This window comes from Aquarana catesbeiana, linkage group LG01 (assembly GCF_042186555.1).
Source record: "Aquarana catesbeiana isolate 2022-GZ linkage group LG01, ASM4218655v1, whole genome shotgun sequence".
Taxonomy (NCBI): domain Eukaryota; kingdom Metazoa; phylum Chordata; class Amphibia; order Anura; family Ranidae; genus Aquarana; species Aquarana catesbeiana.
In genome coordinates, this window is record NC_133324.1 from 685,700,653 (window position 1) to 685,720,432 (window position 19,780).

A 19,780-nucleotide genomic window follows, 5' to 3' on the forward strand; every position below is an offset into this window, starting at 1 on the left:
TGTGCATCACTGGGCAGCAGGAAGAAAATGCAGCATATGTGATTTATCCATGTACATATAGTATATATATATATATATATATATATATATATATGTATATATATATATATATGTATATATATATATATATATATATATATATATATATATATATATATATACAAGATATATAAAGAAGCAAGGTGTTTGGCAAGGGGTATGAGAAGCTAAAACATTTTTTTAGTTTTGAATATAAGTATACAAATGTTTTAAGATCACTTTCAGTGTCATTTTGCCTTTTTGTGTTCCACTGGGGAAATTTACCTTTACTATCTGCCCCAAAGACACAGCAGAAACCGAAAAGAAATCTCTCCAAAGCGAGGGCATTTCCACTCTCAACCTGTTGACGTCTCCTCACCTCCTGTCCTCCAGCAGAGATGGGTAGCAAATCTTGAATCTTGGGCAAGATCCGCTTCCTGCTCTGCTGTTTATTTTTTATATGCAAATGTTTCGTTGATGGAATGTATCCCTTGAAGACAGCAAGAACAGTCTGCTAGCAAAAGCATTCTGCTCCTCCCAGTGTGGTACAGCCTGCACCCCCCCAGAAATTCCTCCAGTTGGCAGGCTGCATCCGAGAGTTTAAGGACAGGAAGTGATGTCATGAAACTTCCTGCACTGGATATGACATCACTCTGACTGGGGGTAAGAGACAAGTTTAGTGAGTTTTGAAACCATTTTTGTATATTTAAATGATTTGGGTGCCACATGCAGACATGTGGATCACTTGAGAAAAGGGTTTTTACTCTGAAACTTTGTTATTCCCATCTCCACCAGATCCTGAGTGTCCGCATGCCAGCTGAAGGTTTTTTTCTTTTTTGATATATATCCATGTGTATTGGTGTTTGTTAATTTCTGTACCTTTAGCCTGGATCTCCTCCCTGTTCTAATGTATATTATATGATGTTTGTAGCTGAGGTTTGCTTTTGTCTAGATAGAGGAACTGTGGGGAGATCTTGTCCATGTACTACAATATAGTGCTTTATATGATACTTTCTTTCATATATGTTGGAAACTTGAAAAGTTAGCTGTTTGCAGTGCGGCCTATTCTTTATTTAGAGTGTATTATTCCTGGGTCTTTCTTGAGGAAACCCCATCTTTCAACACCTTATTTATGTAATTAACCCTTTATGCACTGATGTTGTAATTTGGGTGGGCATTAGCTTACATTTTGTTTTACTAAAAACACAGAGCATTCAAGGGTTATAAATGCTTGCCTGCAGTGTTTTTTCTTTCCATAAAACATGTTTATTCACTTGCAATGTGCCTCTGAACTTGCGTCAAATAGTAGTCAATTCCCTAGCACAGCCTTCTACTTCCTTTAATGTCATAGTCTCTCCCCTTCTGGTAGTGTCTACCTACTGTCTGTGCTGGCCAGGCTCCTCCAACCCTCCCCTCCCTACATTATGTTTTTTTAGCTTCCAGGGGAGGCACAAAGGAAAATACTCTAGAGCAGTGTTTCTCAACTGCAGTCCTCAAGGCGCCCCAACAGGTCATGTTTTCAGGTTTTCCCTCAGATGAAACGGCTGTGGTAATTACTAAGGCAGTGAAACTGATCAAATCACCTGTGCAAAATAATGGAAAGCCGGAAAACATGACCTGTTGGGGCACCTTGAGGACTGGAGTTGAAAAACACTGCTCTAGAGTGTCACTTGAGGCAGCACTGGACTCCACGGGCTTGCAAGCAAGTTTGTGTTTTTTAAAAGTCAGTAGCTACAGTGCTTGTAGCTGCTGATTTTTACTTATTTCAATATAAATGATCCTCTTAAATATTCAATGAAAAAAAAATATAAAAACAGCATAAATAATAGTATTATTTATTTTACATATTCAAAATATAAATGGCCAAACAGCCTGGTAATCACACATTTGTACACAAATAGAAAATACAAAAAGAAAGAGACAACAATGAAAATATGAAATTATTTAAAACAAAATGACAACTGTACAAAAAATACTCAAAAAGATCACTTCATGAATCAAAAATACACATCTGATGGCAAAACTGACAAGCACGTGATTTAAGACCTTACATCCACAAGCTTCTAAGGCAAGGAACATCTCTCCATGTCCATGTCAACATGCTGGTCATGTTGACGGCATTCTATATCTTTTCAGTCTTGGATATACTTTTAGGGGTCTTATATACAGGAAAAAAAAGAGCAAGAGTTGTGTTGTAACTAGAGCAACAATTGGCTATTAGATGAAAGAAAGCACTAACTCTAGGTAAAACTGGTTGTATGCTACTGCATATTATTACCCTTTCCACACTCCTAATTAAAACACATTTTAAAGGCATAACTATTATGTATGTATAAAGATGTCCTTAATGCTCATTTTAGCTAATCCCTTGTTGTGTGGGATTTTCACAGTAATATTCACCTACGTTTTACAAATATAAGAAAACCCTGTATTCTATTGTCTTCAGGGCTGAACTACATGGGATATTTTAGTTACACCCTGCTGTGAGATCAGCACATGTACAGGGCATTGGGTCTATTTGAATACTATGGTGTGAACTGAATCGGGTTTGCAGTGCCCTGACTTGCCTTGCTAATATTATTTGTGAATTTGCCCAGCATTTTCCCATGTATTTAGAAAGCAGCCATCTAGAGACAGGTGAACCGGAAAAACAGGGAAGTGGCTTTTTTAAAGGTTAAAAAAAAAAAATGTCAATAGCCATACTTTATTTTTTTCTCAAATTTGCCATATTTATACATTTTATTTCAGCAAAACAGAAAGAAGTAAAATATCAAGAAAGGTTCATCGAGACTTTATAAATAGATCTGCTTACTGAATAAAAAATATGAAAAAAATGCATTGGAATGATTATGGATAAGCTGTATCTACTTCAATCATCCAATCATGTGCAAGGAAAAAATGTTTTTTTTTTTTTATTTGAACATATTCAAAGTGAACATAGCTTAATTTTATTTACTAAGCTCAGTGAACACCCTTAACATAACTTGCTCTATTAGTTTAGTAAATCAACCCCAACAAGTTACAAATAACATTATGGCCAACAAGAAGTTAAATTGTTGAGTAGCGTGACATTAAAATCCCCTGATTGTTTAGCCCGTAGGTATCATTCACCTGCATTATATTTTGTGCTGTGATTTTGTGGTATCCACAACATTCTACATCTCGCCTTGTATTTATACAACATCTGGCGAAATGATTTTTGTTGAGTGATAAAATGTTAACACTGACAAAAAAAAGTCTGTCTCAATGCTTCCTTTACAAAGTATTACAATGTCTTCCATTAATAACATCTTGTCATCCTAACACCACCTTGAAAAAGCTGCAACTTTTCGTTTTGCTTGCGGATTAAACTACAAAGTACAGTCAGTTATTGTCCGTTTCATCTTCCCTTTAATGCTGCTGATTCACAATACTGGGTGGCCTTGTTTAAAGTCATTCACAAAAAGAGTGTCTGCTGGCTTATATGCTTTGTTTGTTCCTTATTTTACTACCCCTTCTTGCTACACAAATCTCTTTTAAATTTATACTGTATTTCTATATATATATATATATCTTTATATAACTATAATATATTTTATATATCTTTATATATTTTGCACACATAAAACACTAAAAACAAGTTAACAACTTGTTTACAGACAACAGTCACTCTTTCTGATATAGTATTTTAGACAACGCGTAAGCAAAAGAAATATATAATTTTATACTTTCAATTTTTTATGTACAGGAATATATGCTTGACAACTTTATACATACAATACATATTTAAAAAATAAACCAGTCTAGTAGGAATGTACAATAGGCAAAGAATTAAGAAGAATAAAGATAGGTCCAGTTAATACTTAGTATTTGATCTGTATTAGGTAAGGAATGATTTTGCAGTTTACATACAACATAAACATTTCAGACAAGACTTTATAAAATAATTTACACATAGTCTATCATTTCTAGATTGTATTGTGCGAGCATGAATAGAACCAGGGGACTTGCCTTGGCCATGTATTTAGTAAAATAATTTAGAGGCAGTTCATGCACTGTGTGACACTACCAAACTTGTCCTTCGTACTTGTGTATCCATTACCACTGTTACTTCATCTACCGTGTGTGTGTCTGATATCAGGTCTCAGACCTATAAGTATATATACGTCTTTCAGTTCTGGAAAAGCAGCAGGATTACCATTTAGAAGCAACCACTTTGATATGTAAACAGAAGTATACAAGTTGATACCTTTCTACACTGCTACAGGTACTGTGTACAAGTCACAACCGCTTGACTGCACAAGTAGTTAGTAAGTATGCTTCTTGTAGGATATTTTTGCCATACAAGTTCACATGAACTCTAACAGAACTTTCTTGTTTTTACGAGTTTGCTTTGATATTTGACTGAATGGCCTCCGTGACCCATGACATAGACATCCAGGACATAAGACTTGCCAGCTTCAAGTCCTTTGATTGTCTCTGTGGTGACTGCTTTATGCAGGTTTTGACTGTGGAAATATTTGCAGAGAACTTTCTCTGATTTCTTTCTGGTGTCAGGCCCCAAACATTGGTTTTGTTCCCGTTTCTTCTGGTCTTCGTTGTAGTCATCATCCACTTCTTTTTTGTAAACACAATATTTATTTCTCTCCTGCGTTCCCAGCCATGCTATTGTAACAGAAGTGCACGTGCGCAGTTTGTCAAAGGCTTTGATTCTTGTGTCTTCTGGAAGTGAAGGGAAAGGCTGTTTGTTGAATTTCGATGTTGCCAGGATTTTGAGCATAGAGGCACCCTTTTTGCTTCCCTTTAGCCTAATCAAGTATTTAGCTTTTGGTTTTCCTCTCAGTTGAAACTGGCGCACACCTTCTACACTTTGTGACAGAATAAGTTTGCCATCTCTTCTGACTTGGATCTGAATAGTGTCCAGGCAAGAGTGAACTGAAAAAGTGACTTTTTGATGGGAAGAGACTGGGGCAAATCTTAAAAATTTACTGCCCTTCCTCTTTATGAACACATCAGTAACTTTTCCATCCTTCAACTCTAATGTTTTCTGCTTTGCTTCTTCTTTAGTTCGAGCAAATGTTCCGACATATGCAGTGCTCATATTTGTGGCTGAGTTTATTGCAAACACATCAAAGTAGTACTGGGTGTCAGGCTTCAGATCAGAAACTGTAAATATGTTTTTGTTCCCAATGCATACCTTTTGAAGATCAGGCTTTGGTTTGGCAGTTAGTTGACGTACTATCTTTGTGGATAAGGATTTTGACATGAAATTGCGATCTTTACCAGCATCATTTTCTGATGAAAACCCAAAGTGGGCAAAGTCAAAGGGGCTGAAGTCTAAACCAGGCTTAGGAGCTACCATAAAAGCATCATCTGCATTGATCTTGGCTTCGACTGCGCACATACTTTTAAAATTGTGTTCCTTGTTGATAACAACACAGTATTGGATTGGCTGTTTTAAAACAGAGGATGTAGGAGTTGGTTTCCATGCTAATGTTAATGTGGTGCGTCCTAGCGATGTCACATCAACTCTCGGGTCGTATGGCAACTCTGGGTAAGGCTGGTCAGACTCTGGAGTTGTCGTGGCATAAACTTTAAAATGGGTGTCCTTTTCTGTTGAAATTAATTCCAGCTGGTACAAACCAGAAGGAGAGCTTGTAGACACAAAGTATTCCACATCATTTCCTTTATATGAGAACAGCTCGGTGCCCTCTTCATTCATAATCTGTTGTTTTTGCTGCTCCAGAGGTTCAGGCTCACCTGCAAAATACGACATTAAAAAAATAGATCAGCGTGTATGTTATTACAGCAGAAATGCAAGTCTGCACTTTGAGCACCTGACCTTGCTTAATTATCAGACCATTTGAGCTCAACATCTGCTTGGATGTGGGAATCAGCAGTGGAAACAAAAACAAGAACGCATGTTACGCAAAAGCAAAATATACAGTACAAAATGTACTAATAGAAATATATGGGTGTCACTAAAAGTGAGGCAATGTCAAAATTATTAATGGAGAAGAACTATTTACTCTAAATTTCAGACACTCCTGTTACAGTGAACACTCAGTACAGCTGTCTCCCCATTAACTTGGCAAACAAAACATGTTGCCATATATGATAAATCTAAAAATGTGCAAATTGTTATATTGAAAAAACTGTAAAAAATAGTTGCTGTTGTTTTGATATAATGTAACGTTTTCTGTATCAGTCAGTCCTGCATGCAGGATTTTTGGTGCGCTTTCAGAAAACACACCGAAACCTTGGGACATACCAGAAGTCTATGGGAAAGCCCAGCTAACCTGATGAAAACCGCAGGTACACTGAGCTGCAGCGGATCAGTGTGAAGCCACCCTTTATAGTGTAATATTTGACTAGAATGCAATTGGCTTAACAGAACTAAACACCCTCTAGTGTAGAGACTAGAGGTGCATTCAAAAATATTTCCAAAAAGGAATAGTACTGGCTACATTTACCCTAAGTTCACATCTATGTGGTTTTCAGGTGCATTTTTTGGTTTTGAAAATGTGTTTTTTATGCGTTTTGTTGCATTTTTTCCTCCTTAACCCCTTGCCGACCGCCCCATGCACATTTACTGCTGAGCGGGGGCTTCTGTGCACAGAATCACATACTGCCGGCGGGACCCACCAAACATTCCCGCGAGAGGCAGAAAGGCGGTCTGCCTATGTAAACAAGGCAGATCGCCGTTCTGTTAGTAGGGAAGATAGCGATCCTGCTAAGAAGGAACACAGACCTCTGTTTTCCCACAGTTAAAGCACCCCACACAGTTAGCAAGCACTCCCAGGGAACACACTTAACCCTTTGATCACTCCTGATGTTAACCCCTTCCCTTTTTTTTGATGATACAAAGCTTGTAATTTTTTTTTTTTATGTTAAATAGCTCACTAGTCACTAAAGACTTTGTGACACATTAAAGGCATACTGTATTTGTTTTTCCTTTTTTTATACTCTCAAGAACAGCAGGAAACAGTCTCCTACAAACTGTTTTTTTTTAATTTTTAAAACATTCTAAGTTACTTGAAACCAGGTAGCACGATATTGTAGGTTTTACCAAATAAAGTGCATAGTTTGGGTTTACCTGATCTAAATTGCCACATTACAGTTTATAAAAAAACATATACGTATAATAAGGTTGATAGATTCCCACTCAAATATACATTTGATTTGCTACCAGCAAATATGTGTATATATTTTTAACAAAGTTACTTGTGGATTGTCTTATTATACACTGTTCACTTTGGAGATGATTATAACTGACTTTTAACTTCTGGTTAAGTGTGTGCAAATAGACATTTATTTACTGAAAGAGAAAAAGAAGCCTTGTGTACACAGGATGCTATCCAGGGGACTAAAGGACAAAAGTGCTCCAGGCCACTCCATGTTTTAACAGATGAGGGTCAGCACTGAGAGAAGGGAATGTGTTTTCTTTTTGTTGCAGTTAGTGAAATCAGCTGTGCGTTGTGTTGTTGTAAATATCACCCCTATGGCTGTGGGGTGACTTGACTGGTCCCACTGGTGTGTCATAGAAACATCTAGCAGGTGTTAAGGAATCTGGTATTAACTTGCAGGGCAAATTAATTCCTGTCAATCATACAACAAATCTCCAATCAACATTTCTTAATGTATATCAAATATTACAATACAACTGGTACTTTAAATTAACCTTACTGGATAGTAGTGGTTCTTAACAATATACATAACTTCCAAAAGTGATATGCGTCTATCATTTTAATATATTACAGAAAATACAGTATAGCATATGGTTCAATATATAGGTGTACATTATTACCTGATCCTTCCCCACTGGCTTCCTCAGGAAGTTCCTGTAAAGTCAGTTTCCATTCCAGAGGAGCATCACAGGGTGTAACAATAACAGACAGAGGTGTATTATCTTCCTCCACTACAAAGAAGTACCTGGAACGGAAACATTAACATTTGATGTGTTAATCACTATATTTACAAAACATAACTTACAAAATAAATGTTCCTTAGGTTAAACTTAAATACACATTCCTAAAATTGTAGTCTAAGTTTATTAGGGAGCCATGACCATGGCATTGAGACAAACACATTGGTCAGTCCCATACAAAAAACACTTAACCACACTGACAAACAAGAGAGAGGAGCTAAATCAATGGATTGCTTAGACTTAAAGAGGGGTTTACTTCCTCTTTATTTCCCTGCAAAGGTAAAGCATAATGGGCTACTATGCATCACATAGTAGCCCATTATGCGTCACTTACCTGAAACCGAAGCCTGCGATGTCACCGCTGTCCCCACTAGCAGCGAGCGTCCATCTTCACCCCTCGTCCTTCCGGGGCTGCAAACTCTGGCTCTGTGACTGGCTGGAGTCGCGTGACGTCACTCCCGTGCATGCGTGCGGGAGCCGCCAGCCATGGCATTACCCCTTTAGAAACGGCACGACCTGCCCTTCCTAAAGTACGCATGCGCCGTAGACATCGGCGCATGGCTTTATTGTAAATATCTTCTAAACCGTGGAGGTTTAGGAGATATTTCCAGCACCTACAGGTAAGCTTTAATATAGGCTTACCTGTAGGTAAAAGTGGTTGTACAGGGTGTACAACCACATTAAGCCTAGTACACACTATAGTTTTTTTTCCATTCAACCCAGAGGGTTGAACAAAAAAAAACTGTCAGCTCCGCTCGGAGCCCCCCGCCAGAACACTCCGATCAGCGCTCTACACCATTGGCTGAGAGGGCTGATCAGGAGTTGGTCGGCTGCCGGTTTTTTTAGCATGTACGTCTGACAGAAGCCGGCCAAACGGCCGGCCTCTGTCAGACAGACCAACATACACACAGGCCGAATGTTTTTGAACCGGTAAATATCTCCTGACATTTGGGCCATGTGTACCCAACCAACTCCCGATCAGCGATCTCCACCAATGGCAGAGTAGATCGCTGCACTTACTTTGCATAGCCTACAGTATAGTGTGTACCAGGCTTAAGTCTCCACAGGAGCTGGATGCAAAGGCAGAGCATCCAATGTTTGTCCTTGAACTGTGCTTTCATATCTTCAGAATTTCTTCCTAATGGAGCAATCAATGTGAGTAAAAGTCAATGGGGCAGTGCAGCATGTTTATTAAATACAGTATTTGGTGGGAAGTGATGCAATGCTGGACAAATAATTCAGTGTGTACTGAGTCAATTGCTCAGTGGACACTGTTACACCCAAGATTTTGGGTGTTTACCAATGGTCAGAAATTCTGATCAAAATGAATTGTGTACAAGCCCTTAGAAAAAGACTGGAACCTTGCAATATGCTACTGTGTAATAGAAAACAACACATATAAATGTGTACACCCATATATGTAATTTTATTTGCACATAATCACATATAAAGTACCTTTTAGGATTGTCTCTGAACAGGTAGCCACCAATCTCTGCTCCATCAGGTACTATGGATGAATCGTGGAAAACTGATTTATCTTTAATTTGCATTTGGAACAGTTCTTCATCTCTAGTCGGAAGTTTCTGAGATTTCAAGCAGACTGGTAGTAGAACCAATAATGTGTACCAATGTGATAACATCCTGTAAAAGGAAAGAGACATTACAATAAGATTATACAATACAGACACATGCATTTTGAATTACGCATATGCATAATAAATGACAAAATTGACATAAAGAGATGCAGTAGTATAGAAAAGAACATAGAGCAGTATGTCTGTTCTCTTTCTGAACTGCTATTTTTTTTTTCTAAAGTCATTAGTTCAGCTAAGTACAGGAATGCATGAGCAATTTATAGCTCAATCACACCTTTAAAATCACTAGCAATTATTTCCTAGTGATCAATCACTAAAGAGATGGAACAAATGGCTTCCTCCTGTATAAACTACACAAGTAGCATGTAGTAGCTATTAATATCACATGAATGCACAGTGCTTCAATTGTATGCGATTGATTATGTCCCGAATTCTAAAAGATAGTCAAGGCTTAAGGGTTCTGCTTAGTGCAAATGCATATGCTTAAGAAATAAAAAGCTGCATATCTTTTGCACATATCATTATTAATACTGTTATATTTTTATTCTTATATAGCGCTGCCGGTTTGCGCAGCCCTTTACAACACGAACATCTAATAAAACCACTAGTATTCAGATGTCTGATTGGCATCTTATGTCTATGCCTATTTGGATACCTCAAATACTGAGTGCAGACAAACTTGACACTATGTGACCTGGCTGTAATTCAAGAACCTCATGACTGCTGCTTGAGTACCAGCAGCTCCTTGCACCCTTGGGCTACATGAATTTAAGCAGACAGCCTGCACAGATCCAGCTTGGCAAAGGCATTAATAAGAATATACATAATACTAATTTGTCTGGGTCTTATTCAGACAGAAGCTCAGATGACAGTTACTCAAACACACTCATATCCCCTTTCATTATACTAGGAATCTAAGAGGACTGTTGTACCATTTATTGATGAAAGAAGAAGGTTATGCCTTATCTTTTACCTCTGTGCCAGGTACTTCTAATTTCCCTACCTTTGCTATTCTGACCAGTCAAAACTAAAAGACTCTAAGGCCCCATTCACACTAGCGCGTTTTTTGATGCATTTTGCAGAAATGCACGGGAATTTTTTAACATGGGTTCCTATGGAACATGTTCACATCAATGCTTTTTTGTATCTCTGCGTTTTTGGAAAGGGTCGGGGACTTTTTTTCATGCAAAAAGCAGCGTTTTGCATGTAATGGATTTCAATGGACAAGCATCAAAAACGCAAGTGCACCGTTTTTGCAGCGTTTTTGCAGCGTTTTTGGTGCGTTTTTGGTGCGTTTTTGCCGTTTTTTTTTTGTTTTTTTTTTGTAATTTTTTTTTAAGACTGTAAAAAAAAATGAAAAAAAAAAAAAACGCAAAACGCAAATCGCGGCAAAAACGCCGCAAAAACGCGGCTCAAAAACGTGGCAAGCATGAAAAAAAAACCTCCAAAAACGCTCAAAAGCAACATGCATAGGTGTGAATCGAGCCTTAATCTGAACTTGTCTAAAATGAGCTGTATTAATGACCTTATAATCATAAACCACAAAGAAATCAGGAAAAGTGATATATAGTATTAGCGACCACCAGTTAACCAACATAAAATATTTGTCAGTGACTTTACAGCAAAAGAGGGCTTAGACTTGATTCACACCTAGGTTGCAGTTTGCATTTTTCAATACACACTTTTAATCCATTGAAGTCTATGGAACCAAAAAACAGAAAAAAGTCCCTGGCCCTTTCCATAAAATGCACAGATGTGAACTACATGCATAGGAAACCATGTTAAATGGACTGTAGTGTGTTTCTGCAAAACTGAAAGTGCACTAAAAAATGCATAGGTGTGAACCAGGCCTTAAAATAAAGAACGCAAGAGGCACTGCTGTTCTCATGATAGTGATGAGTATGGCAAAGACTTTGTCCGGTTATAAAGTGTGTCAGAGATCTCTGTAGTTCAGCTTGCAGATGGGTATTAGGTAACATGTGCTTCTGTGCCTTCAGAAGAAGCTGCATGTCAACATGTGAACACCCTCTAGGTGCCACCTAATATAATATGGTATGGAAGTATTGCAGTAAAGCACTATGCCCATCACCAAAAAAATTACAAATTCTCCACCTCAAGTTGACGGTATGAGCCAGGTCAAAGCTTAGGAGATAAATTCAGTCATGTCTATTTGTGATATATTCTGTATCCAAAGCCATTTTTTTTTGGTAAAAGAGATATGTCAATATAGAGTGAAAAGGGATATGTCAAGTTTTTATTAGTGTCTGTGTCCTCTTTGGGGAGATCAATTCTCCTCATTTGGCCAGGTGACCATTGTCACTGGGACAAAAAAAAAACATTTTGATTTGTCAATAGACCAGGAACAGAGGAGAAATCTTCCAATAGGGCCACTTGTTCCTATGCAACTGTCAAAGAAAGGAAATAGGAAAACTATAAAAATTCTTTTAGGTATTTCATGCTATTAACATATATAGTAGATTCTGTAGAATAGAATTTCTGTCAATATTATTCCTAATAAACACTCATGAAAACAAACTTTAACCCTTTTACACTCTAACATAACAAACAGTTGGGCTTTAAAGGATAAGTTCACCTTTGGGAACATGTTGCATGTTTCACCCATTTTTAGGGTGCCCACTGCTGCAACCATTCCCTGACCCGCTGCCTCTAGTGACAGCGAGATTGGGATTTTCTCCCCGAACTCGTTGTCAAAATAAAAAAAAAAAAACATTGCTGTGCAAGGCTCCGCCCACCCGGTCGTGTCGATCATTAACAGAGTTCTGTGAATGAATGAGCTACAAGTGCTGACAGCCTTAGTGGCTGTGGGCTTGTAGTTCTCAATGAACTACCAGGGTGCTGTTGAGCCCTCTTGGTATCTTATTGTTTCTTCCTGGCAGATCGTGGGTGCAATGCTTTGCAGCCTCCTAGTAAAAAAAATTATCAATACACATTTTTTTTACCTGTAAAAAGATGTGCATTATTTATTATTTTTTTTACAAAGGTGAACTTATCCTTTAAAGTGAATCTAAAGCATTTCTTTCTTTTAGAGCAAATTCACACTTAACACTGCATGGACACAGAAAAGAATTGTTTTCTGTGTGTCCCATTCACACTGCAGTGCAGCCCGGAACTGCACTGCAGCATGCTGCGCTAAAATGCAGGACTATACAGACATGGATGGCACTGTACAGCACCATGAATAAAGTGTACTTTTGTACACCTCAAGTAAAGTTTGAATGAAAACAAAAAAAGGAGAGTTGTGTGTTATGCTGAATCATGCACCACGCTACCCGCTATCAAAGTTGGGAATGGACAGCTGACAGAGAGGTAAAGCACTCCAGCAGTTAACCCTTCTAGTGTGAACTCGCTCTTAGATAGAGTGATAAGGGTTAGTGCTCTGGCCTGTTGACCATGGTCACTGGGAGAGAAAGTTATAAATCAAAAATTGAATTGTCACTTAAAGCGGAGTTCCGTCGTTTTTTTTTGTTTTTTTTTTTAAGTCAGCAGCTACAAATACTGCAGCTGCTGACTTTTACAATATGGACACTTACCTGTCCAGGGAGCCTGCGATGTTGTCACCCAAAGCCAATCTATCCCTCGGCTGTTGGGTGCTGCCGCCGCCATCCTCGGTAAGGGAATCGGGAAGTGAAGCCTTGCGGCTTCACTTCCTGGTTCCCTACTGCGCATGCGTGACTCGTGCTGCGCTATCCCACTGGTCCCTGCTGTTTTCTGGGACCCGTATGTCTCCCAGAATACAGCGGGGGGGGGTGGGGGAGTGGCATAGATGCCCGCGGGTGGCTTGGATATCTATGTATTGGACAGGTATCTGCTCTCCCCTCCCCCCTGAAATGTGCCAAATGTGACACCGGAGGGGGGGGAGGAACCAGAAAATCGTAAGTTCCATTTTTGTGTGGAATGCCGCTTTAAACAGGAATAGCAAGGAGTCCTTCCAATAGTGACATGTGTTTTGGTATCAACTCTTTGGTTTGGAGAGACTTCCTCTTACTTCCCATTGGCGTTGATTTACTAAAGGCAATTAGACTGTACACTTTGCAAAGTGCAGTTGCACTCTGAAAGAGCAGTTGCTCCAGAGCTTAGTAAATGAGGTAAAACTTCACTTTGCAAAGAATATCCAAACACATGCAAGGATAAAAAAAAAAAAAACAGCATTTTTGCTTGCACATGATTGGATGATGAAAGTCAGCAGAGCTACTGCTCATTTACTGAGCTCTGGAGCAACTGCTCTTGCAGAGTACAACTGCACTTTGCAAAGTGCACAGTCTATTTGCCTTTAGTAAATCAACCCCATAGTGTCTATAGGATAGAAAGTGAAGGAGATTCTTCTCCCTGAAGGGATGCAAATAGGAAAGAAAAAACATATGGTACCTGTCAGGATTTTAACCATTCCCAAATCTATCCAAAACTGAAAAAAGTTTTGACTTTACAAGTTTTTTTCTGCTCTGTACTGGAAGAAAAAACTACATCTACATCTGGTGAAATCCACAACAATTAACCAGATGGAAGCTTCTGTTTTCATTTAATAAAAAAAAAAAAAAAAGAGCTAAAATATTTGAACATGGAATGTCTTGTGGTCCTCCCAGCTTATCACCAAAAGAAGCTTACGGTACATATTCCAACTTAGAAGCTAGTGGATCTTAACACTTTGGTAGGCCAACGGGTGCTGCTGTATTCCCTGAAACAAATTAGCCTATTAAAATAAGCCATAAGATTTATCGACACAATAAATTGTTCACATATTATTTTAAAGATGAAAGGATGCTTTCCTCTTATTATTTCAGCTCTGAACGGAATGAAAATGGAAGCAGGTCATTTGTACTGTGGGAATATTTTAAGAGATAGATGAAGCAAAGCAAAGCTAATCCACTCACTCTTACTGTTCCTTTTAAATAATCAAAGACATATTTCAAGTACTGAAGCAGAACTGCATGACCGCAATAAAGCTTTCTCTTGTCATATTGAAGTGACTCGTGATATTTCGTATAAAAAGGTAAAACTTTGTGATTCCGCTATGATGTTCTTTATAGGTCTTTCTTTCTGCAGAGCGCCCTCTGCAATGTCATATGTCCTTAAAGTTCACTTCTATATGACAACGTTCCATAATCCTCTTTCATAGGACTAACATGGGAGGACTAATTAAAAGAATGAAGAAAAACACTCAGCGTCTGTCTGGTCATTATGCATTAGGAATTTTCTCTCAGTTTTTGATCCGGATTAAATAAAGGCAGAAAAATAGAGAGAAGATTTAAACAGGTCTCATCTACAAAACACAAAATTACTACTGACATGCCAGAACACACAAAATGTAATCAGAGTTCTTATTTTTTTCTGTTTTTGAAATGTAACTTTTTTCTTCCTTGTTCAAATGTTTTATTAAAGAATAAAAGGCATATATAAAGATAAAGAGCAAGTAGGAATTATCCCCACAGTAGAGGGGACAGAACAGGCTGTACAGTAATGCAATGCAATGACAGGGATGCAGCCCATATAGGTGTAGGGTAAGTGAAAAGATACACACAAGAGGACTGTCAAACATCATAGTTTGTGCGGTTAAAAAAAAGAACACAGGTATGCAACAGTGTAATATAACTACATATAAGTGAGGTATCAGAATCACTAGGTAATACCCTATAGCATGAGACTCAAGGGAGACCGGCCTAGTGCAGAGCAAAAAATGGGGCACAAGGGACCCTGAAGGTAAAAGGGGGGAGAGAAAAATGAGGCACAAAGAAGTAAGGAAGGACAAAGGGGGGGGGGGGGGGTAAGGGGAAGGAGTGCAGGGAATCCCAAAAGGGGAGCTCTGATTAACTATATTGGAAATAGTCAAGGGGATAATAGTGTGTTGTCAAAGTCAGCTGGGAGATAATGATCTACCCAGGGCTTCCACAGGTGCTAATATTTCTTATCCCTATCTAGTATGATTGCTTTGACCTTGATGTGTATCATGGCTCTAGTAATTGTATTCTTAGTTTCCGTGATGCTGAGGTGAGGGGTTTTCCATGCCATGGCTATAGTTTGCTTTGCAGCAGTGGTGGCTTTAAAAGAGAAGTATATATTTTTATTTTTTTTTATATTCATACTTACCTGGGTGGATGCAGCATCAGACCGATGCTGCATCTGTCCCCCGGCGTCTCTGCACTATGAACCGAGCCACCGAACACTGCCGTTGGCTCGGTTCTCACCCTTCCCGGAGAGATGCTGCCTGTCAGTATCTCTCCTGCTCTGATCCTCCATGCTCATTGGAGCAATGAGCTGTGGAGGGGCGGGGAGAGGCCGTCTCAGCATCTCAGTGGCTCGCTGAGAGGCTGAGACAGGCATCAGTCAAGGCAGCTGTCAGATCCAGACTTGGGAAGTCGGGATGAGGGGCTGCCTCGACTGATAGCAGTGACGTCAGCGGAGAGCGGACTTTAGACAACTCTCCGCTGAAAACGGGTCACACGAACGAATTGCACTTCAGTGACCCAGAGGAGAAGCCCAGCCTAAAAAGCTCAGGCTGGACTTCTCCTTTAAAGGAGTTGTAAAGGCAGAAGGTTTTTTTTTTTATCTTAATGCATTCTATGCATTAAGATAAAAAACCTTCTTTGTGTAGCAACTTCCCCAGCACCCCCCTAATTACCTACCTGAGCCCCTTCTCTCTCCAGCGATGTCCACAATCCCCTCAGCCATCCAGGACACTCCTCCTGATTGGCTGAGACAGAGGAGCTGCGCCATTGGCTCCCACGGCTGTCAATCAAAGTCAGTCAGCCAATCAGGGGAGAGAGGGGACTCTGCTTGGGTGCCCCCTGTAGCAAGCTGCTGGCTGAGGGGCACTCAAAGGAGGGAGGGGCCAGGAGCAGCGAAGAGGGACCCGAGAAGAGGGGGATCTGGGCTGCTTTGTGCAAATCCACTGCACAGAGGAGGTAAATATAACATGTCTGTTATTTTAAAAAAAACGAGCCTTTACAATCTCTTTAACCACTTGCCGCCCGGCATATAGCAAAATGACAGCGGCAAAGTGGTTTCAATATCCTGACCGGACGTCATATGACGTCCAGCAGGATATGAAGCGGCGCCCCCCCCGCCCGGGGGCGCGCATCGCGGTAATTGTTGTTGTGGTGTGTCAGTCTGACACGCCGTAACACCGATCTAGGTAAAGAGTCTCTGACGGAGACTCTTTACCACGTGATCAGCCTTGTCCAATCACGGCTAATCACAGTGTAAACAGGAAGAGCCTTTGATCGGCTTTTCCTCCCTCGCATCTGTCAGATGCGAGCAGAGGAGATCCGATCGGCTACTCCTCTGACGGGGGGGGTCTGTGCTGATCGATTATCAGCGCAGCCCCCCCCCCCCCCCGAGGATGCCCACCCAGGGACCCAGGACCACCAGGAATGCCACTAGGACCACCAGGGATGTCACCACCAGGTATGCCAACCTAGACTTCCAGGGATGCCAATCAGTGCCCACAATGGATGCCAATCAGTGCCTACAATGGGCATCACTGATTAGCAGGCATTATTGTTTGGCACTGATTGGCATCCATCCGTACCATCAGTGTACATCAGTGCCCATGCATGCCCATCGGTGCCACCTATCAGTGCCCATCCGTGCCACCTATCAGTGCCCATCTGTGCCACCTATCAGTGCCCATTTGGGCTGCCTATCAGTGCCCATCCGTGCCCGTCCATGCTGCCTTTCAGTGCCCATAAGTGCCACCTATGTGTACCCATCAGTGCTGCATATTAGTGCCACCTATCAGTGGCCATCAGTGCCCCATCAGTGCCGCATATTAGTGCCCATCAGTTCCACCTCATCGGTGCCCATCAGTGCCGCCTTATCAGTGCCCGTCAGTGCAGCCCCATCAGTGCCCATAAGTGAAGGAGAAAACTTACTTATTTACAAAGATTTGTAACAGAAACAAAAAAAACATTTTTTTTTTCAAAATTTTTGGTCTTTTTATTTGTTTGGCAGAAAATAAAAATCCCAGAGGTGATCAAATACCACCAAAAGAAAGCTCTATTAGTATGAACAAAATGATAAAAATTTAGTTTGAGTACAGCGTTGTATGACCTCACAATTGTCATTCAAATTGCGACAGCGCTGAAAGCTGAAAATTGGTCTGGACAGGAAGGTGTATAAGTCCCCTGTATTGAAGTGGTTAAATGCCACTTTTATTAATACAATCTAAAAATATTTCATACAGAGATACGTGAAATGTTTTGGCTTTGTAGGAACATGGATTAACAGAATATAACAAATTATAGTTATTATAGATCTATTTTTTATCTGCACTTATATTCAAATAAATAGGTAATGCATATTTTTAATAATGAAAATATACACTAACCGCTTGCTGAACGCCGCATGTATATTTACGTTGGCAGAATGGCACAGCTGCGCAAATGGGTGTACCTGTACGTCCCTATGAATTTGCCGCCGTGCCAGCGCGCGCTGCGTGAGTGTGCGCCCATGGGTCCCGTGGACTCGATGTCCGCGATCGTCTCACGGAGAGGGAGATGCCTATGTATACAAGGCATTTCTCCGTTCTGCCTAGTGACAGGACAGAGATCTACTGCTCCCTGTCATTGGGAGCAGTGATCAGTGTCGTGTCACTTGTAGCCCAGCCCCCCCACAGTTAGAATCACTCCCTAGGACACACTTAACCCCTTCATCGCCCCCTAGTGGTTAACCCCTTCCCTGCCAGTGTCATTTACACAGTAATCAGTGCATTTTTATAGCACTGATCGCTGTATAAATGACAGCGGTCCCAAAATAGTGTCAAAAGTGTCCGATGTGTAAGCCATAATGTTGCAGTCACGATAAAAATTGCAGATCTCCGCCATGACTAATACAAAAAAATTGATTAAAAAATGCCATAAATCTATCCCCTATTTTGTAGACACTATAACTTTTGCGCAAACCAATCTATATACGCTTATTGCAATTTTTTTTACCAAAAATATGTAGAAGAATACATATCGGCCTAAACTGTGGAAGAAATTAGTTTTTTTATATATATTTTTCAGGGATATTTATTATAGCAAAAACTAAAAAAAATAGTGGCCTCCAACACTTTGCTTATGACAGGTAAGGGCCATCCTAAAAAAATTATTATTTTATAAAGGTCACTTATGAAATCTAGTAGTACCCTTTATATTTAATACAAAAGGATCAGCCACTGATTAGTGAGTAGACTGTAATCTGGAACCTCTTGGTACTCTCTTGCCTATGCCTTATATTGGCACAGCTGATATTGTTAAATATTACTGGAACACAATCAACCGTGCTCGCTGTGTTACATTCATACCCCAAGCTTTCTGTGTAGTTATTTTCTTTTGTGTTGCAATACTGTAAGCTCAGCAGTCTTCACTGCCTAGCACATACTAAGAGAGTTTGGTCACAAAAAAACAAGAACTATTGAAGAGATCAGCTTACATAATAAAAGAAAGCCAAAGCACTATAATCCTTTTTATGGGTTCCTTTTGTATTTCTCCATAAATTTAAAGGATCCAGTATTCCTTGTTGCACTCCCATTCATCTGCAGTTAAATTCAGTATTTCCAAGGACGCCAAAGCCATAGCTCCAATAATAAAAATCTAATGAAATTAAAGTTAACAAAATTATCCTCACTGCCTTGATCTGGATAAAACATTCACCTCAACGCTATACTGTCATCAAGTTAAAGAGTCATGATTGTGATTTACTGCCTCCAATTAATCTGGTATATTTAAAACAATGCATCTGGAACAGATAAAATCCAGTGCATAATTACAGGGAGCGAAAGACCATGATTGGAAGTGAGCGAGCAGAATTTAAGGAACGTTGTGTTCATTTTTGCTGGCACAAAGCATGCATGTGGGTCACAATTAAGTATGCATTTTGTCAGACATATTATATTCTAATCTTAAAGATTTATACTGCTGGGCTGCTTGTTTCTAGAGATATTTAAAAGCTCATTTTACTGCCACTACTACAGGAAAATAATTAAATGTTTCCAATTTAGAAAAAAAAGGATTCTATTATTTAAAGCCAAGCTCTAGACTGTTTTTAGAGTGCCAAATAGTTAGAACATCTATTAGCATGGGGGGTGTAACTACAGATCATTGGACCCCATAGTACAATTTTGATGAGCCCTACTGTCATTGATTCTAAAGCAGGGGTCTCAAAATGCCGGCCCTCCAGCTGTTGCAGAACTACAAGTCCCATCATGCCTCTGCCTGTGGGAGTCATGCTTGTAACTGTCAGCCTTACAATGCCTCATGGAACT

The 19,780-nt window shown here is 39.7% G+C and overlaps 1 protein-coding gene across 1 annotated transcript in view; it reads right to left on the reverse strand.

Annotated features, from left to right (window-relative positions):
• Positions 1-1,837: 1,837 nt before the first annotated feature.
• NDNF (neuron derived neurotrophic factor) overlaps positions 1,838-19,780 on the reverse strand; it is a 56,043-nt gene continuing 38,100 nt past the window's right edge. The window contains exons 2-4 of the mRNA XM_073603377.1: positions 9,380-9,565; positions 7,805-7,929; positions 1,838-5,757 (exon numbers count right to left, since the gene is read on the reverse strand). Of these exons, the coding sequence (XP_073459478.1) occupies positions 4,358-5,757; positions 7,805-7,929; positions 9,380-9,564 (1,710 nt within the window). The 5' untranslated portion in view covers position 9,565 and the 3' untranslated portion in view covers positions 1,838-4,357. The remainder of the gene's footprint in view (positions 5,758-7,804; positions 7,930-9,379; positions 9,566-19,780) is intronic.